Source organism: Struthio camelus, chromosome 4, assembly GCF_040807025.1.
Source record: "Struthio camelus isolate bStrCam1 chromosome 4, bStrCam1.hap1, whole genome shotgun sequence".
Classification (NCBI taxonomy): domain Eukaryota; kingdom Metazoa; phylum Chordata; class Aves; order Struthioniformes; family Struthionidae; genus Struthio; species Struthio camelus.
In genome coordinates, this window is record NC_090945.1 from 8,498,344 (window position 1) to 8,517,871 (window position 19,528).

At 67.8% G+C, this 19,528-nt stretch overlaps 1 protein-coding gene across 1 annotated transcript in view; it reads right to left on the reverse strand.

Annotated features, from left to right (window-relative positions):
• Positions 1 to 1,415: 1,415 nt before the first annotated feature.
• LOC138067060 (maestro heat-like repeat-containing protein family member 2B) overlaps positions 1,416 to 19,528 on the reverse strand; it is a gene marked incomplete at its 3' end in the record, with an annotated part of 50,025 nt that continues 31,912 nt past the window's right edge. The window contains exons 2-28 of the mRNA XM_068941018.1: positions 13,594 to 13,733; positions 13,266 to 13,388; positions 12,640 to 12,805; positions 12,126 to 12,224; positions 11,405 to 11,556; positions 10,834 to 10,977; positions 10,199 to 10,291; positions 9,363 to 9,432; positions 9,135 to 9,248; positions 8,606 to 8,679; positions 8,184 to 8,303; positions 7,517 to 7,624; positions 7,303 to 7,325; positions 6,737 to 7,253; positions 6,312 to 6,453; positions 5,664 to 5,716; positions 4,945 to 5,052; positions 4,525 to 4,644; positions 4,216 to 4,338; positions 3,883 to 4,035; positions 3,623 to 3,649; positions 3,152 to 3,274; positions 2,737 to 2,816; positions 2,505 to 2,640; positions 2,290 to 2,373; positions 1,925 to 2,029; positions 1,416 to 1,697 (exon numbers count right to left, since the gene is read on the reverse strand). Coding sequence (XP_068797119.1) covers positions 1,416 to 1,697; positions 1,925 to 2,029; positions 2,290 to 2,373; positions 2,505 to 2,640; positions 2,737 to 2,816; positions 3,152 to 3,274; positions 3,623 to 3,649; positions 3,883 to 4,035; positions 4,216 to 4,338; positions 4,525 to 4,644; positions 4,945 to 5,052; positions 5,664 to 5,716; positions 6,312 to 6,453; positions 6,737 to 7,253; positions 7,303 to 7,325; positions 7,517 to 7,624; positions 8,184 to 8,303; positions 8,606 to 8,679; positions 9,135 to 9,248; positions 9,363 to 9,432; positions 10,199 to 10,291; positions 10,834 to 10,977; positions 11,405 to 11,556; positions 12,126 to 12,224; positions 12,640 to 12,805; positions 13,266 to 13,388; positions 13,594 to 13,733 — 3,479 coding nt within the window. The remainder of the gene's footprint in view (positions 1,698 to 1,924; positions 2,030 to 2,289; positions 2,374 to 2,504; positions 2,641 to 2,736; positions 2,817 to 3,151; positions 3,275 to 3,622; positions 3,650 to 3,882; positions 4,036 to 4,215; positions 4,339 to 4,524; positions 4,645 to 4,944; positions 5,053 to 5,663; positions 5,717 to 6,311; positions 6,454 to 6,736; positions 7,254 to 7,302; positions 7,326 to 7,516; positions 7,625 to 8,183; positions 8,304 to 8,605; positions 8,680 to 9,134; positions 9,249 to 9,362; positions 9,433 to 10,198; positions 10,292 to 10,833; positions 10,978 to 11,404; positions 11,557 to 12,125; positions 12,225 to 12,639; positions 12,806 to 13,265; positions 13,389 to 13,593; positions 13,734 to 19,528) is intronic.

Genomic DNA, 19,528 nt, shown 5'->3' on the forward strand with positions numbered 1-19,528 from the left:
TGTAAGAAACCCGAGGCAGCACCAGGAGTCAGGAGGAAGAAACCCCCAGCGTCAACGTCCTGTTCCTCCCGGGGCAGGGCCTGGGACGCCAACAGTTTGCCACAACCCCCCTTCTTCTGGAGGCAGACGGGTGCCGTCCCGCTTTGGGCCAGGCCAGGGAGGGCTGAGCATCGCACCCGAGAAACGGGGAGGAACTGGCACTTTGGGTGCCTCAGCTCTAACCGCCTCAGTTGTGGGAGCGAGCTGGGTTTGGCCCAGGAGGGTCAGTGTCACCGGACGAAGAGCAGCTCCGGGATTCAGCTGCCGGCACTCAGATTCGGCAGAGCCCTCGGCGCTGCGCACCAGGGGCGGCTCTTTAGCCCCCGGCACCTGCACGAGGTGCAGGGCAACGGCCGAGGCGGGAAGGCCAAAGCCCCAGGGAAAAGGTGTCTCTCTCACCTTCGTGGAGAGCTGCCCCCCGCATTTCTCCAGGAAGGTGACCAGCCACTCGCCAGCTGCCTGAGCGCACGCGGACCTGACCGACAGCATCCCGTCCAGGGCGGCAGAAATGAAATCCGTAGCCTGCGCTTCGGGGATGTATTTGCAGATGATCTGGGGAGAAATCAGAAACAGGAGAGACCACGTCACACGTCTGCTCCGGCTCTTCAGAAAGGAGAGGAGACTCGGGCGCTGGGGGGCGGCGGGCCAGTTCGCTAGGCCTGGCGGGTGCGACCGCCTCCCAGGGCAGCCGGGCAGGCAGGGCTGGCTGAGCGCTGTGCGGCCCAGAGGCCTGGAAGTGTCTCCCCGGGCGCTGCTTGCTCACACGCAAAGCCTGCACCCTGCCCGCCCCCGGGGCCAGGCCCTCAGGATGCCAGAGCTGCTGAGAGCCCGCGCAGGCGCTGCGCACGCCGACCCCCCGCAAACGCACGGCTCGATACACGGGACGCCCAAACAAGTACGTGTTAAACCCAGCAAAGGGAGAACGGGCAGGAGACCAGAAAGAGAAGGCAGAGCAGCTTCCCGGCTTCCCTCCAGCACCTCTTTTCCCACAGACGGGTGGGTATGTGTGCTTCCGTGCGGTGTGTGACGGTCCCACACGCGTGCACACACCCCCCCACACACCCACACACACCCCCCGTGGCCTCTCCTCCTTCCCCAGCGCGCCTGAAGGACGGACACGCTCGACAGCCGCTTGCTGCTCGCTAACCCCCGGCGCCCAGTGCCACAGCTCTCCCAAAACGGAGCGGGGCCCCGGCCGGGAAGCAGGCAGCTGCCCGGGAGCCCAGGCACCGGCTCCCCCCGCGCTGTCGGGGCCAGGTACCTTCGCCAGTCTGGAGGAAGCCTGGAGCTGAGCCTCGGCGTCTGGGGCGCTCAGCCGCTGGCACAAGGGCTGCACCTCGTCCTCCTCGGCCCCCGAGTCCAGAGTCATGCCTGCAGCGAGCACCAGGAGAAAAGGGCCGTGATGGCGACGCAGACCCCACCTCTGGCCCGCGGGCCGGGACGAAGGAGGAACGGAGCCCGGCCCCGCGCGATCGTCGGGCCCCCGGGGGCACAGGGGCCCGGCTGGCCGAGCCTGGCCGGGGGCTGCCCTCACCTCGGATGCGGAGCAGGTGGCCCAGGCAGGCCCCTGCCCGCTGGCGGGACGCGGCCGGCGAGTCACAGACGAAAGGCGCCAGCAGTCCCACCATGGAGCCAAAGAGCTCGAAAGACTTTTCTCCCTGGGGAAACAGAAGGCCGACGAGAAGGTCGCGGGCGGCCCCGATGGCCGATCTCCCTCTCCCGGCTGTGCTGGCGTCCGAGCCGGGGCAGGGCAGCGGGGCAGCCAGCGGGGCAGCCCCACAGCCCAGGAGACCCGAAACCCAGCACCCGGGCCCAGGGCAGAGCTCCCTGCCGGGGCCGCAGCCCGTGGGGAGGGGGGACACGGCGCACGGGGGTCCCTTCTCACCGTGCGCTCGAATCGCTCCTCGTAAGCGCCCAGCAGCTGGGCGCAGGCCTGCAGGGCCCTCTCGCGCTCCCACTCCTTGGCCGAGGTGAGCCAGTACTCCAGCACCTGGGCAAGAGCAGACCTGTCTCCCAACGGGCCTCCCCGGCCTGCCCGCCGCCACCCCAAGCGTCTCCCTCCCGCGCAGAGTCCCGCCGAGGAGCTGGGACTCGGCAGCCGGGGGCGCCGGCCCCTTGCCACCCCGTCAGCCGCTCGCGGGGGGCACCAGCGCAGACGCGCTGACCCTGCCGACTGCACAGCCCAGCTCTCCCCGCGCACCCTCCACCCGACGCCGGGGACGCCTCCCCCGACGCCCCCCGGATACTCACGTGCAGCATCTCTGCGCACCAGCCGGAGGTGAGGTCTTCCTCCAGCAGGGCTGTCACCAGCTCGCCGAGGGCTGCCATGGTCTGCTGAGAGCGGGAGAGAAGGACGGGCGTTGGGCCGCACACGGAGACGCCCAGCGCAGCCGGAGGGGGCAGCGCGCAGCGCCTGCTGCTGGGGGATCCCCCGGAGAGGCCGGGACAGAAGGGCCAAAAGGTACCTGCACGCGCAGAGCGTCCGCCGCTGCCGCCCCCTCCTCTTCCGCCTGCTCCGGGGCAGGCAGGGGCTTCGCGCTCTGCAAACACTGATCCAGGAGGTCGCGGTTTTCCTCCCGGCTCAGCGACGGCTTCAGTTTGCTGGCAGAGAAAAAGGAAGACAGGAAAGAGGCTTCCTACCCCTCCCCAGAGCGGGTCAAACCACAGCCCCCCACAGCCCTGGCGGGAAGAGCCTACCTCAAGTGCCCCAGGGCCAGAAACGCCTCCTGGCGCAGCGGGGACGCCAGGCAATCCCGGGGCTCCTCCTTCACCAAGCCCTGCAGGTCACAGAGACACGCGCACCGTGGGCAGTGGGCAGCGACCCAGAGCCCTCCCGCCGGGAACAGGCTCTTCTGCTCGCCCTGCCCCGGCGCACGCCCTGGGCACCCGCACGGCTCCCACAGCGGCACCGGGGCCGGCCAGCCGCCCCACCGGGGACAGACCCACTGCTCTCCCCAGCGACAGCCACCGGGCGCCAGCACCCACAGGCCCCGAGCCTCAGGGCGCTCAAGGGGCCGCGCACAGCCAAGGGAGAGCATCACGCCTCGGGGCAACCGGCCTCGGGGCTCAGCCCCAAACTCCCCGGTGGGACAGTCCCGGCCCCAGCACTCACCAGCAGGATGCCCAGCAGCTCCCGTTTGGAGGAGAGCTCCACGCGGTGCGAGCCCCCCGCCCCCTGCATGGCGCGGCTGACCTCGGCGACGCTCTGGACCAGGGTCAGCTTCAGCTGCACGTCCTGCGGCCCAGGAGAGAGAAACACAGCGGCACCGATGAGCAACGCCTCACCGGGCCAAAGGCTGGCAGGGGAACACGGCGGGGCGGCCAGCCCCAAAGCACAGCGCACGACCACTGCATCTTCCAGGAGCCGCAGGCACATGGGCTCGGCGCGCGGGTTGGAGGAAGGAAACCTCCTCTCCCCTCCTTGGAGGAAGCTCCCCCCGGGAAGGCACAAGCTTTCCCGGCAACCGACTGCAAGGAGACCCCGGACCCTGGCCCGGTGAGCGGGAGAGCGAGCCCGGCACGCCAGCGATGGGAAAGGTGCGCGGCCAGGGCAGGAAGCAAGGCCCCATTGGGCAGCACTTACCTTGGTGGAGATGGTGAAGCCCAGCACCTGCAAGGCGAAGGGGGACATGGTGAGAGGCAACGAACGGTCGCAGCGCACGCAGCCACGCGGACACAGGGATACGCAGAGGGACACGGGCTGCGTTTGGGACTCGGCCTTCAGCGCAGACCCCTCCTCGGGGCTCTTTGCTACGAGACAGCCCGTCGCGGCGAGCTCCAGCTCGGAGCCGGGCTGGGGCAGGCGGCGCCTCGGCGTGGCCGGCCCTGCACCCGCGCACCCACCTGGCAGCTGGCGCGGTAGTGCTGCAGGATGCCCCTCACGATGTCACTCTCCACGCGGGCCAGGAGCTGCTCCCGCGGGGCGCAGAGCGCGATCCGGCTGTAGGCCAGCATGAGCGCCATGTGTGTCCCCGCTCTCTTCCCCTGGTGGTATTCCTGGGCCGTGGGAGAAGCCACGAGACGTCAGCCCAGCACCTCCGTGGACCCCAGCTCCCGCTGCCTCCCAACGAAGGAGCTGCCCCGCTTTCCATGCAGCAGCCACCACTGGGCTGCTACTGCTTTACAAGTGAAAAAAAGGCAGAGGAAAAAGAAGCCAAGACACCCGCGATCCTCTACCTTCAGGCGCTTGAAAACCCCCGACACTGGTCTTTCTTCCATGGAAGAGCCAAACTCCTGCACCAAGTCCAAGGCAAGGTGGAAGTGGCTCTCGGCAGAGCCGCCTACAACGCAAATCATCCCCTGCAACACAAGAGAAAGGGACACTCAGCCACAGCAAGCTCCGAGCGACACCTGCCATATCATCCCACGGAAAGAGCAGCGACACGGAAATCGGAAGAGCCTGGAGCGCTCTGCTGGGAGAGATCACTGCTCCCCTGGGAACACGGAGGGGCTCGGCGGAAAGCAAGGGGAGAAGAGGAAACCCACCTCTCTCTCAGACGCCTCCAAGTAATTTGTTCTCAGTAAATGTTTCTTCACTTCCGCGCGGACGTAGGGGACGTGCGGACACACTGCCAGGGACACCCCGATAGCCTTGTACAGGAAGGCCTGGAAGAGAAGAGGCCACCCCAGACGAGGTCACGCACAACCTGGCGGGACGGAGAGGGGCCGCGACGCCCCAGCCCGCGCCAGGCATGAGGAGCCGGCCGCGGCGCCCGGCCGTTCAGCCCAGCCCCGCTGCCCGCCGGCGCCGAGACAAAAGCCTGCGTGGGGAAGGGACGGGAGCCAGGGAGCCCGGCCCGCCCACAGAGGGCAATATCTGCAGGCGCAGCCCGGGGAGCGTCCCGGGCTCTCGCGCCAGCGCCCGCGGGGAACGGGAGCAGAAACGAGGCCTCGGCAGGGACCCACCTGCTCCCGGGACAGCCGGGGGTAGCTGCCCTTCTGCTGGCTCAGCTCGAAGCTCAGGCCCATGGTCCAGGCCTGGCTCTCGATCGTCTCCAGCGACGTCCTCAGGAACTAGGGGAAGCACAAGCTGAAGCAAACCCTCCCCGGCCCCTGGGCGAGGGCTGCTCGCCAGGCGCCCGCTGCTCCTGCTCTCTCCCTCCCTCCGCGCAGGGAGCCCCAGCGACCGGCCCGGTGGCGCACACGTATCCCGCAGCCATCGCTCGGGTTCAGTGAATCCTGCCTTTCTGCCCAGGGGCGGCGGCTTTCCACAAGAGACAGCCCAAAACATCTCGTCCTCTTTTCCCTTCCCTGTTTCATACGGAGGATTTTCTATTTCTCTGGGCGCTGGGAGATCATTCTTCTTGAGGGACTTCAAGGCACGCCTGGCGCTAGCCTGCACGTGGCAGCTCCCTGGCTATGCCGGTCACGGCCCGCGTCCCGCAGAGCCGCTCACCAAGCGGAACGATGTGACACGGCAGAACAGGAAACGACCCTCTGTGACCCAGAGCCCTTTGCAAAACAAAATCCTCTGGGCGTTTTCAGGGCGTCTTGTGGGCGTTTCCTCTTTTCTAAACTAAACTGGCATTCTCCTCCTTAGGCTCCCTCTGCTCCTGGGGAAGTTCCCACCCACACCTTCCCCCTCTTTCCCAGCGTCATTTGCTGCCCTCGCAGCAGCGCTCCACCTTAAGCAGAAGGCGCTCCCACTCGGCAGAGTCCAGGCAGCTCTCGCTTTTCCCTACAAAGCCAGAGCAAGACACGCTCAGCGTCACTTAGCACCAGAGGAGCCCAGGGGTCTCCTTGGCACTGCAACACCCCCCGGCTCCCACGCCAGAAGGGGCCCGAGCCGGGAGGCTCAAGCCCCGGCGCCAAACTCTTTGCCAGGCCCCAGACGCCCGGCGGACCCTGGGGCCGGGGGCCGGGGTCACTCACAGACCCGCCGGGCCCAATCCCCCTCGCTCCACTGCGGCTCCCAGGGCAAACCAGGCCGTCACACGAGGGCACGGACCACGCTCACGCGTTCTCGCCCCGACACGTCTCCCCCACCCCCAGGAGCGCCGAGCCCGGCCCTCCCAAACACCCACCCAGCAAGGACGCCGGGGGGCTGCACAACCTGCTCGTGGCCCTGACGGGCAAGAAAGGCCCCGGCCCCCGCACGCACCGCTCCTGGGCGTTACTGCCCTCGGCGTCAGCGCGCGCTCCCTGGCAGACGAGCGGCCGCAGAGCAAGCGCTGAGAAACCCAGGGCCGATTCCCCTCCCTCACGCCTGGACGCTGCCTTTTCCTGCCTCCCCTTCGGCCTCCCCAGCCCCTTCCTCCCCGACGGCACTTTACCTTCCAGGTACTGCAGCAGGAAGGGGATCTTCACGGCCCACACCATCCCCACGGCGCCGTGGATCGCTCCCGGCAGGGCCTGCAGCAGCCGCAGGGCAGCGACGCCGCAGCCGCCGCCGGCGTGAGGAGCCGCCGCCAGCACCTGGGAGAGGGCAGGCGAGACCTGGGCTCGGGGCAACCGCCAGAGCCGCGGCTTCTCCCCGGAGGGAGGGCGGTCGCTCCGCCCCGGCCGGGAGCCGCCGGCGTTGGCTTCTCCACGCCCAGCAGCAGGGTCCCCGCGGGGCAGGGGTGGCTCCGACTCGCTCTCGCACGCCTCTTCCTTCCCGGAGGCTGCCGGCCCTGGCCCCGGCCTGTGAAGCGGCTCTGCCCCGACCTCTCCCGTCGCCTCGAGGCCACGAAAGCCCTTTCCCCGGGCCCCTACTCACCAGCAGGCGAGCCAGCAGGGCCTGCGGCGTCGGCAGCTTGGCTGCGAGGAGGAAGAGAGGCCGGTGAGAGTGGCGCGACCGCCATACCCGGCCCCTCTCGGCTCGGGCAGCCCCCGCGCGGCCCACGGGCTGCTGACCGGCTGCGCTGCCGCAGCCCTGTGCCGGGGCTTCCCCAGGGCTGAGCAGACGGAGGTGCAGGCAGCTCCAGCGCGGCTGGGAAACGCTCCCGGGCCGCAAGCAGAAAGCTGCCAGCAGTCGAGCGAGGCGTCTCTGCCGGGCACGAGGAAACGCGGCACAGAGCTCCCTCGCCCCGGCCAGAGGGGCACGGCTCTGCCCGTCCTCGCTCCCGCCTCCCGCCTGCGTCTGGCAGGGCGTCCCCGGCCCCCGCACGGCCCGGCAGAGCACACGGCGACGGTTTCGGCTTCCTACCTCGCTCCCGGGAGGCCACGACATCGGCCTCCTCCTCTCCCTCCTCGTCCCCTGCTCTCTGCCGGCGCTCGGCCAGCTCTCGGAGGCACTGGGACAGGGGCACCAGCGTGCCCGTGTACTGGGCTGGCACCACGTACTGCAGGAGCCGCGACCACAAGAGCTGCAGACGAGAACGAGGCAATTCAGCACTTTGGGGTTCCCGCCCCACCGCCAGCTCAAGAGCTCATTTTAGCTCTGAGGGGGAAACGACGGGCTGCGTTTCCGCTCGCCCTGTGCGCATAGGGGCCTGTTTGGGGAGCAGTTGGGGGAGAGCGGGGCAGGGAGGCAGCAGCAGGGCGCAGGACGACTTACTTTGGTCATCCCCCTGACGGAGACGTCCACAGAGCCCAGGATGTCCAAGCACAGGGCTTGAAGGTCTGTTGCTTCCTGTGCTTCTGCCCGAGAAAGGTTTCCCTGCGCCTGCAAGACACGGTTTGGACAACGCCAGCGTCACTCCCTGTCCCTGAGAGGGGAGGTGAAGCGGGAACCACCCAGCGCTGCTGTGATGTCCCCTGGGAGCACCCGTCTCCCGAGGCAGGAGAGAGCACAGAGGCCCAGAGGAGGGGCCAGGTCCCCGGCCAAGGAAGGACTAGACAGGCTGCGACCAGGGAGACCCGCTGCCCGTCGGGGCGCTCGCCAGCGTCCTTAGTCGGGGCCAGCGGCAGCCCGAGAGCAAAGCTGCGAACAAGGATCCCCTCGCCGGGACGGGCTCCAGCCACAGAGCCGGTGAGCACCGCTCATCTCTCGGGGCGAACAGTCAGCGCCGCAGTGGGATTTGCTACGCGCTGGTGGGAGGCCAAAGCGCTCCCCCGGCACCCTCCGAGATCCCCCCCAGGAACGGCGATGGGGACGCCGCTCAGCCCTCTGCACCGCTGACTGCAGCCCTGCTGAGGGGGGTTCCCCATTTCCAGGGCGCCCGCAGGGGCTCCCAGGACACCCCGGCACAGAGCGAAGCCGAAGCGTCACGCTCTGCCCTCACCAGTCTGCCGGAGGCCTGGCTGAACGTGGCGAAGACGTGGGCCACCAGATCCCAGGCCGAGCAGCTCTGGACGCTGCAGCTGAGCAGCTCCTTGGTGAAGCGCAGAACTGCCCTCGCCACCTGCCAGGGAGGAGATCGCAGTTATCCCCCGATAAGATAAGATATTCCCCCCCTCCCCCCAAGCTCGAAAGCCGAGGGGCAGACGCCTTCGCACCCACCCAGCCCATCTGCCCCATGGGGAGACTACACGGGCGCAGGAGACCCCTCTGCTCCCACGGTCACTGCCCTGCGGGGAAATTTCCACAGGGAAACGCTCGTCTAGGCTTGACCCCGACCCGCTGGGGCTGGCCAGGCTCTGCCCCGGGGGAAAGCTTTCTCTGCCGCCCACCCACCGCGGTGCCGCCCCTCGCCAACCAGCTCACCTTCCTGCTGGGGTCTCTCAGCACAGACCGCACCGCCTGCACAAGCAGGGGCAGGCGCTGTCCTCCCTCCGCTGCTGGAAAAGACGGGGAGAGGTGGGCGCTGAGGCAGAGCCCTCGGTTCAGCAGGGAGCTGGCAAAGCTCCCAGCTCTTTCACACCCGAGCGGCACAGAAAACCGGGCACGAGACTGTGACGGCCGAGGAAGCAGCAGAGTCCCCGAGTGACTCCCTTTACAGACACAACTGTGTGACGCGACAGACTGCTATAACAACACGGAGCCCTGCAGAAACGCCATGGGGACACGTAGCTCGTGCCCCTGCCCCGTCACCCAGCGTCGGGCGCCGTCACTGGTGTGTCACCGTTTACAGCTGCCCTGTCAGATCCCTGTCCCCGCAGCTGCGTAGCACCTCGGCTGGGGACAAGAGCATTGCAGCTCGTTTTGGGTGTTTGTGCATCACTTGCAGCCGTGTCTGCCCCCAGCCCGGCAGCCCAAACCCCTGGCCGGCCTCACTGCGCCTCGCAGCACTGACCTGCAGAGCGCACCAGGGCTCTGAGCAGCTCCAAGGACACCACGCGAGCGGCCTCGCTCCCGCTGCCCAGCTGCGAGCGCAGAAAAGCCACCGTGTCCTCAGGGCAAACTCGGGCTGCCAGGGAAAATTCGTGCTCTGCATAAGCTGCCCGTGTCTTCCCCCCATTTCAGAGGTTTGGGAGAGAGCGGCAAGGGCACAGCGGTGTCACGCGGAGTCTCCTCCCCTCACCCAGCAGCAGGACGCAGTAGGTCAGCTCCGACCGGTGGTCCCCGCTGTGCTGCTTGCTTTCATCACTGAGCTGTGGGAACAAGGTGCGTTTCAGAGAAAAGAGCATCAGGACTGAGCGGACGGAAAAGAAACTGCTCCCTCCGCTCTCGGCTCCCCGGGAGCTTTGGACAGCTGCAAAGCGGCTGCCTGAGTCGGAGCGAGTCGCCCCGGGCCGGCCGCAGACTCCCTGGAGAGAGAGATGCCGTCCCCGAGGGACGTTTCGCCCCGCGACCGCAGCTCCTCGCCTCATGCAGTGGATCACCCTTGCTTCGCTCCGGAGCTCCAGAGGGAGCCCAGAGGGAAGTGCCGGGGCTTTGGTGGCCAACTCGGGATGCCGAACTTCGAGGAGATGAACCCTTTCCCCAACCTTTCGCTTTCCCCCTCCCTCACTCCCAAGGCAGGCCTAGCCCCGGGACGCGCCCCACAGCCAAAGCCCAGCCCACCCCACCGAGGCGCTGGGCACATCCAGAGGTCTGGGGCGGCCGGGCTGCCCAGGGGCCCAGGGCTGAGCTGCGCCCGGGGTCTCTGGGCTCCAGAGAGCTGCGACGGGGCTGGGAGGGAAACTGCTGGGTGAGCTGGGCTCTCCCCTGAGCCTGCGCACAGCAGCCACAACCAGCTCTACAACAGCCTCCAGACACCGGAACGGGAGGCGACTCCCAACTATCTGCACGGACCCGGCCTTCAGGTAGGTCCCCCGGGCAGGATGCCCTGCCCGGCCGTCCAGCAGGACCTTCCTGGCCGCGCGAATCAGGTCTGCTGCACCCTGTGCAAGCGGTACAAGGTCACGCTGCCCTTACCTGGCTGTGCACAGCGGTGCCAATGGCCTGAAGCTTGTCCTTGGGGATGAGGATCTTCACTTCCCCCAAAGTCTCAAGAAAATAACTCAGACCCTGCAAGGGAACGGGGGAGGAAGAGCGGGGCTGTCACCTAAAGCAACGTCTTAAGAAAGGAAACCCAGCCTCTTTGTGATGAACTCCTCAACTCCAGCCCCCAGGAGAAAAACCCAAACCCTCCTGCACGGGGCTTCTCGTGTGTCCTTCCCTCCCAGCAGCAGCCTTAGAGGGCTTCTCCTCTGCGCAGAGCCCATCGGACGACGTTCACACCCCTCAGACCTCCCCTCCCCGCCAGACGCCGCTGCACAGCAGCCGGACGGGTGTTACAGCAGAGCCCCTGGCCTGCATGGCGCCCCAGGCATGGGGCTCGAGGCCTCCCTTCCCAAGGAGATCGGGCCCCGAGGACGCTCAGCTCCCTCTCGGCCCCACCTGCGCTGCTCTGGTGCTGCCCGAGAAGCCCAGGAGGCCTCAAGCCTCCCCTGCCCTCTCCATTTCTTCTCAAGGGGCCCCGGCTCCTCCAGGCACCCCACAGCCCCACAACACCTTGCAGCACGTGCACAGACCCCATGGCCATACCGAGCCCCACTGTGACACCTCACCTTGGTCACCCGGAAAGTGTCCTGGACCTGCTGATACTGGCCCAGGAGCCAGGGGAGCTGCGCCCACACCTGCTCCCGGTGCTCCTCCTCGTGCAGGAGGAGGCCCATCATGGCAGCCATCGCCCCCAGGACCGCCTGCTTGACCTGCACGGAGGGCAGTGAGACGCTCTTCATCAGGGCTGAAGGTCCTTCCGCCCCGACACGGTCTGCCCTCCCCACAGACAGGCGTTTCCCTGCTTCCCCTGGAGGACAAGGGCTTGCTCCACAGCAGAGGGCACGTCCCCAGCCCCGGGCCCCCCCGGCCCTGCCCAAAGGCCCCCGGATTCGGCTGGGTCCCAGCAGGGCGGCCCCCGGCCCCGTGCTCCTGGGCGCGGGCAGCGGCTGAAGATGCAGTCCCGCACGCTGCCTGTTGCCTGCCACCAGCATCGGCAGGGCCCGGCTTTGGGTGCTGCATCAGACACCCTGCTCCCTCCCCGGGCGCCTCTCCTCCCACACGGCCCTCATGCTGACAGACAGACGGACCCCGATGTCGCTGCTGCCGCCGCGGGGCTGCCACGGCAGCCGTTCTCACCTCCTCCTCCTCGCAGCCCAGCCAGCTCCCCACCACGTGGCAGAAGAGCGGGTGAACGCTGCTGCAGAACTGGGCCTGCCCCATGCGCGGGAAGGGGCATTTCTCCCAGTCGCGCAGGTAGGTGTTTACGGCCTTCGACCACTGCTCCAGGACTGCAGCGAGACAAGGCAGAAGGATCACGTCAGAGTCTGCCGCGCGGAGGAGACTGGAGGAGACCGGGTCTGGCTCCAGGGACAAGCCGTGCAACGCTTTGACATGCCGGGACCGAAACGCTGCGTTCTTGCTCGCCTCCTCCCCATCACTCCCGTTCCTCCTCCTCACAGCCTTGGTCCCCCCTGCACTTCTCACTGCCTCCCTGCCCAAACCTTCCCCAATACTCGCCCGCTCTCTTTGAACCCCACAAAACCAGCCTGCCCTGCAGGGAGAAGGCGCGAGTGAGCCTGGGCAGAGCTCCAACGACGGGAGGTCGCACCAGGAGGAAAGCGCAGCAGCAGGGGCAGCGGCAAGGGCCCAGGAGGGCCTCTGCACCGTTGCGCTGAGCGCCCCCACCTCCCGCCCACAGAAACCTCCTGGGCTTCAGGCGCTGCTTCGCCCCGTTGATGCTGGTGGGGACGGCAGAGGCCTGACCTCGCCGCAGGCTCGGCCCTGCCGTGGCCCAGCAACAGCCCCGGGCGCCGAGGGCTGCTCCGGCCCTTCCCCTCCCCGCGGGGCCGACACTCACCGCCACAGACAGCGCGCAGGGTCCGGCTGCTCCCCACCTGGCTCAGCATCGTGAGCACGGCGAAGAGCGTCATTCCCACGAAGGGGACGCACCGCAGGGCTGCACAGAGGGCAGGGGCAGGGGCACAGAGAGCGGCCGTCGTCAGAGGAAGCTGGGGCAGCGCGCGGGGGAAACCCCGGGGCAGCGCGGCAGGGCGAGCCCGCGGGCTGCCGGGCCCCCGGGGACGCGCTGGAGGGCCAGCGGGGCACCAAGCTGCCCGAGGGGCCGGGGCAGGCCCCAGCACGGGGAGGGACTCGACAGGGCACCAGGGTGCTGGGGCCTGCCCCGAAGCGGGGAGCGGGGCAGCCCTTCGGGGGCCTGCGAGGGCGGCGGGGGCAGAGCCCGCCACGTTGCCTCTCCCGCCCGTCCCGTCCGTAGCGCTCCGGTTCAGCACGGAGCATTTGGGGGACGGGGAGGATCCCTTCTCCCGGTTACCGCAGACCGTAGCCCCGAGCCGGAGGCCGAGGGGCCCTACCGTAGCTGCTGGCCAGCTTGCCCAAGGTGACAAACACAAAGTCCTCGGAGATCTCTCCCAGGGCCCTCAGGTGGCACTGCAGCTCATACATGACGCTGTCGAAGTGGGAGCGGGCCAGAGCCACCAGGACGTCGCTGGCGGCCGTCCGCACGCCCTCCGTCACACCCTGGCGAGAGCAACGAATCCCCCCTCAGCAGGAGAAAGGCCGAGGCAGCCGGACAGGCTGAGCGCGCCGGCGGCCACCGCCTGCCTCCAGCCCTCGGTTCCTGCCTCGGCCACCTCCCTGCGCAGCTCCCGGTATCGCCCCCCAAATCCACTGCAGCCACGAGCCCACAAGGCCTCTCCCTCCGGGAAACACTTGCTGGTGCACAAATCGTGGCCCTGCACGTCCCAGCTCCGCCACCAGCCCTGGGCGCAGGCGCTGCTGGCTCAGGGAGCTGCTCCCGCTCCCCGCTCCCTCTGCAGCTCTCGCGGAGGCAGATCCGCGGGGAAGGAGCTGCCCCAGGGCGGCTGGCAACCTCTGACAGGCCTCAGCGCTCGAGACGTGTCGGCAGAGCCCTCCTGCGGTTTACAGAGCCCGGCTCCAGCCAGGCGCCCCTGGCTGCCTTCAGAGAGGAGCAGCTCACCTGCGCCGCTCTCATGTCCCTCGAAGCCGCCGCGATCGCTCTGCCCAGGACAGCGCTCTGCAAGCGGCCATCCTCGGCCTGCAAGACTCTCTCCAGCTCTCGGTAAGTCTCCGCCCTGTCGCCCTGGGGACACAGCCCAGAAGGGAACAGGTCGGCCCTGCTGTCCCTGACCGCCAGGGAGCCCCACAGCTGCGGACACGGGGCCCGCCAGCGGCAGCGTTTGCAGCACGCGCCGTTCGCGGGAGGGCAGCGGCCCCCTTGGGAAACCAGGGGCCCTGCCGGGCGCCTGCGAACCCACGCGCAGCCCAGCGCGACGCCCCCGCCTCACCTCCTCGTCTTGCAGGCGGTTGCACAGAGAAGTCACGAGGTCAGCAGAGGTGGGGACGGCTGCAGGGACGGACTCTGCCGCCCTGCCCCCATCCTCGGCCACGCGAGGTCGGGACCAGCAACCTCCGCAAGTGAAGAGACCTGAAAGGCGAGACCAGAGGACGAGCGTCAGCTCTGCTGGCCTCAGCCGTCCGCACCAGCCCGGGGAAAACGCCTCCCCCGCCGGGAGAGAAACCCCTCCGCTCCCCGCTAACGCGGCGGCCCAGGCTGCGCTCGCGGCAGGGCAGCCGACAGGGCGACGGCAGCGACTCTTCCCCTCTGCTTGGCCCTGGTGAGACCACCCCCGCCCGCTGGTCCCCTCTCAGCTCCCACTACGAGACAGACACGGAAACGCTGCTGGGGGCTCGCGCCTGGGCTCCCCCCCGGCCCCGGCCCCGGCCCCGGCCCCTCACCTCGGAGCACCCGGAGTCTCCTCATGGCACCGGGCACAGGGACAGCGCTGCTGCGCCAGCCCCACGCCGGACGGCAACTCGCACCACCGCCGCTGCGGTGGCCAATGAGGAGCTGCCCCGCGACACGCCCGCACACCTCACAGAGGGCTGCCAGCCAATCAGGGGCTGCCCCGCGACACGCCCGCACACCTCACAGAGGGCTGCCAGCCAATCAGGGGCTGCCCCGCGACACGCCCGCACACCTCACAGAGGGCTGCCAGCCAATCAGGGGCTGCCCCGCGACACGCCCGCACACCTCACAGAGGGCTGCCAGCCAATCAGGGGCTGCCCCGCGACACGCCCGCACACCTCACAGAGGGCTGCCAGCCAATCAGGGGCTGCCCCGCGACACGCCCGCACACCTCACAGAGGGCTGCCAGCCAATCAGGGGCTGCCCCGCGACACGCCCGCACACCTCACAGAGGGCTGCCAGCCAATCAGGGGCTGCCCCGCGACACGCCCGCACACCTCACAGAGGGCTGCCAGCCAATCAGGGGCTGCCCCGCGACACGCCCGCACACCTCACAGAGGGCTGCCAGCCAATCAGGGGCTGCCCTGGGACACGCCCGCACACCTCACAGAGGGCTGCCAGCCAATCAGGGGCTGCCCCGCGACACGCCCGCACACCTCACAGAGGGCTGCCAGCCAATCAGGGGCTGTCCTGGGACACGCCCGCACACCTCACAGAGGGCTGCCAGCCAATCAGGGGCTGCCCCGCGACACGCCCGCACACCTCACAGAGGGCTGCCAGCCAATCAGGGGCTGCCCCGCGACACGCCCGCACACCTCACAGAGGGCTGCCAGCCAATCAGGGGCTGTCCTGGGACACGCCCGCACACCTCACAGAGGGCTGCCAGCCAATCAGGGGCTGCCCCGGGACACGCCCGCACACCTCACAGAGGGCTGCCAGCCAATCAGGGGCTGCCCCGCGACACGCCCGCACACCTCACAGAGGGCTGCCAGCCAATCAGGGGCTGCCCCGCGACACGCCCGCACACCTCACAGAGGGCTGCCAGCCAATCAGGGGCTGCCCCGCGACATGCCCGCACACCTCACAGAGGGCTGCCAGCCAATCAGGGGCTGCCCCGCGACACGCCCGCACACCTCACAGAGGGCTGCCAGCCAATCAGGGGCTGCCCCGGGACATGCCCGCACACCTCACAGAGGGCTGCCAGCCAATCAGGGGCTGCCCCGCGACACGCCCGCACACCTCACAGAGGGCTGCCAGCCAATCAGGGGCTGCCCCGCGACACGCCCGCACACCTCACAGAGGGCTGCCAGCCAATCAGGGGCTGCCCCGCGACACGCCCGCACACCTCACAGAGGGCTGCCAGCCAATCAGGGGCTGCCCCGCGACACGCCCGCACACCTCACAGAGGGCTGCCAGCCAATCAGGGGCTGCCCCGCGACACGCCCGCACACCTCACAGAGGGCTGCCAGCCAATCAGGGGCTGCCCCGCGACACGCCCGCACACCTCACAGAGGGCTGCCAGCCAATCGGGGGCTGCCCCGCGACACGCCCGCACACCTCACAGAGGGCTGCCAGCCAATCAGGGGCTGCCCCGCGACACACCCCCTGCCCCCGCCTCACCCAGGGCTGCGGCCAATGAGGCCCGGCCCGGCCCGGCCCGGCCCGGCAGTGTCGCCCGCGGCCGCCAGGCGGCGCCCAAGGGCGCCCCGCCCGCAGCGCCGCCGCCGAGCAGCAGGCGGCCAACGAGGCCCCGCCCCACCCCGCCTCCGCCGCCCATTTAAGCGCCGCCCGGGGCGGGGGGAGCCGCGCTCTCGTTGCGGCCGCTTCCCTTGGGGGTGCTGGCGCGGGTGCCGGCGCGACCCGTCTCCTCCAGCTCCCCGGCAGGTCCTGCTGGCCCGACCCCCTGGCCCCTGCTGTGCCCGGGTCCCGCGGTCCTGGCCCGCCCGCCTGCCTGCTGTGCCTTGGCACCTCTAGCTGCGGGGTGGCCCGGGGGCGGGGGGCTCCAGGCTCGATGCACGGGTTCCCCTAATCTGGTTACACTTCCTTCCTCCTCTTCCCCCTCCCCCCCGAGGGTTTCATCCCCCAGACTGGGGGCAGTGCCGAGCGCAGCCCCGGGGGAGGTGGCTGCCCCCGGGTGTCTGGGCTCGCCGACCCCCCTGCTCGAGCAGTCGGGGCCTGGCCCGGCGTGTGTGTGGGCAGCGGGGGGGAGGGAGTGGGGAGCAGCCAGGGCACGCCGTCCCCTTCGGGGGCCCTGCCGTACCGTCAGGACTCCGGAGCGGTTATGGGGCGGCCCTGGACCTCGGCGTCCGGCTGCCGTCAGTCACGATGTCTCCGAGCCGTGCGAGCAGCGGCGGGCGCTTCGCCCTGTGGCGCTGCCAGCGCTGTCGTGCGGCGCGATCGGGCGTGCGAAGGAAAGGGCGGTCCGATGTCCGGGGGCTGCAGCACTGCCGCGGCTCCGGCAGGCTGCAACGGGCGGCGGTGTTGCCCCCCGTCGGGACCTGAGGCTGCTGCTTTCCCAGCAGAGCAGCGAGCGCCTCGGCTCGCTGGTTATCGAGGCTGTTGCTGGGACGCTGTCCGGTGAGCGGTCTCAGCTGCTCACAGCTGCGGTGGGGCAAGCTACAGCCGTGCAGGTAACGCTTGGCGTTGTCATGATCGTGGCCCGTACCGGAGGGCCCGGCCTTCCCCACCACGAGAGAGGGGGTTTCTGTCCGTCCGGGAGACGGGCGCCTTTAAGGGTTGCTTGCGTTTACCACCTTGGTTTACGGACAGCTTTCTCTTGCTTTTAATTTCGACGCTCGGCCGTGGCAATTCATGTGTACGAGCAAACCAGGGCCGCGTTACCCCTTTCCCTTTTTGTAGGTGTGCGGGGGGTGAGAAAAAGAAAGCCGCTGAAGTGAAACTAAGCCCCGGAGAGCTAACGGCTCCCTGGGGCAGGACTGGCGTCGTGCTCCCTCGGCGCTGCTGAGGGGAGAGGCGAAGAGCCGGGGTAGTTAGGAGGAGTTATTTCCGTGACCTGTCTTGGGAGGTGGTTTGGTAGGGTGACATTAAGGGCTTTGTTAACGGCGTTTTTGTTTCCGTAGCTTCACCTATTTCCTAGCTAATATTTTTCAACAACCGTTGCCTAGTCCCCTGGCCATGCTTGTGATCCGCTGGCTCCGTTTCTTCTTTTAAAACACATAAACTTTATATTTTGCCTTAAACAAGCAGTTCTTATTTGTAACCATCCTCTTACTTTTCTGTTTGTTGGTTTTAAGCTCTCGAAAGAAATGCGAGTTTTAGTGCATCAGTTAGCCGTGCGTTACAGGATCAACTTCCGGCGTGTTGCGTTAACTGTGTCCCAGTTCAACTGCGCTACTTCCCTACTCGTTATCCTCCTCTCGAGCCTTTGCGTGCCCAGGCTGAACCCAGCCCTCCCTCCGCTTGCTGGTTTTTGAACTAGCTGATCGTGAGCAAATACTGTGATGGTTGTTGTCCGTGACATTTTAAAGTACTACCTCTCTCTTATATGAGTATATAAAATGGGCTTAAAACTTCAGCTGACAGTTTGCCGCTCCTGTAGGTGCCTGTGCAGCCTTGCTGTTAACGGGGGGCCGCCTTGGGGCTTTGCACGTGTCTAAGGAGAGCTAGTGACTCCCGGGGGCAGGCGCTGTCTGCTCTGATTGCTCTAAAACCCAGCAGCCTTGTGCCTCCTGCTCTTGGTTTTGCACTGAAAGCTGTAAGTTGCTTCTGGGGCAAGGTTTTGTTTAAAGATGGCATCAGGTGTGCAAAGCCACGTGCTCTCGTCCAAGCAACAGCGCGTGCGCTGCCCAAACCTCTTGTCAGAGTTGCTCAGCCTCGGCTGACCGCCAGGGATTCTCCTTCCCAGGGCTGTCAAGTTCCTTTCAAAACAGCGGGGAAGGCTTGCCTTTGACGGCTTTCACGCACAGCCAAACGTTTCCATCCACGTTGCATTCACAGCAAGCTTAATGTTTCTGTTACTGGTCTCTACGCCTACCCTGGGCTCAGGCTGGGCCCTGCACAGGGTGAGAGACGCACCATGAAGTCCGACGCGGTTCATCGGTGGATGAGCGCAGGGAGGACCTGGACCAGTCAGCGGGGTTTCGGCTGGCCACGCCAGCTCCTTTCCATCTCTGCCCGGCGACACCGTTGGCATGGAGAAAAGTGTGCAGAGCGGTCTTCAGGCAGCTGCGGCCGGAGGGACGGAGCCTTTCGGCAGCCCTGCAGGACCCAGCGGTGAGTACAGTCGCTCCCCGCACACCGGTGGGTCCCAGCCTGCTTCTCCCAGGCTCGGGGTAGAGGGGCTGCCGTCCCCAGGCTGTGCCAGCACCGTCGGGACTGGCCCGGGGTAAAAGCGGGGCAGAGTCAGTGTGTACAAGACTGTGTCCCCCGAACCCACCCCTGCTGGGTCAGAGACAGGACTCGTGACCCAGGTGCGCTTCACAGGCTTGCTAGCGAGAGCTGCAGGGAGGGTGCTGCTCTCTGAAGGGCAGTTGTTCAGCTGCGCTGCCGAACCTGGGCGAAGCTTTTCTGCTGCTTTCCCCACAGAGAGAGCAGGGTTTCTCCTCTCTGGGGTCAGAGATGCTCCTCGTTCCTCCGAGGGCCTTGAGACTCGGGGAAGAGCCGTTCGCACCGGGTGCTCCTGCACTGGGGGGTTGGGGAGGGGGCAGCTCTGGGCTCTGAGCCCAGCAAAATGCTTGTGCTTGTTAGCTCTGTTTCAGTGGTGCTGCGCGTCCGGCTGTACTGCTGTGTCGGACGGGGGGGAGCCTCGTGGGGAGCCGCCGTGATCCCTGGCCGCTCCGTCCCAGCGAGGTCCAGGGTTACAGCCCGGCATTTGCTCTGAGCGTGCGCAGGCTGGGTGCCGGGCCGGGAGCTCCTGCTCGAGCGAGAGCTGCGTCGTCCTCGCTGCGATTCTGCGGCCGGTCCCTCGCGAGGGCCTTTGCCAGCGCAGGTGACGCTGTGTGGGAGCAGCCGAGTCGGAAAGGCTCAGCCTGAGCCTCGTCGAGGAGCAGGGCGCCGGCACGAAGACGCAGGAGGCGCTGTGCGGTGAGTGTCCCAGTGCGGCGCCTGGGCAGGTCTGCGCTGCGCCCCTGCTCGGCGGGGGCTGAGCTTTTTTTGTTGTTGTTATTTTTTGTCATGTCTGCGGGGCAGTTGGGAGGGAGGAGAGCAGGCTCTGTGTCTCCACAGGGCCTGTGCAGGCCGTGGGGGTCAGTGCTGGTCTGTCTGTGCCGGCTTGGGCTGCTGGGGCTGCGCAGAGCTGCTGCGAGCGTTGTGCACCGAAGCCCTGGCGGGGCAGGATTGCGCCTCGTGTTTCGCAGGACGGGGCGCTGCCCGGGGAGTTCAGGAAAGCTCCGGTGACCAGCGCTGCCCTGGGGGCGGCTGCTGCTGGCACTGCCAGCAACTGTCCCGACCCACGCCTGCGGCCATTTGCCGCAGTGCTGGGCCTCTCCTGAAATGCCCTCTCCTTTTTTTTTCCT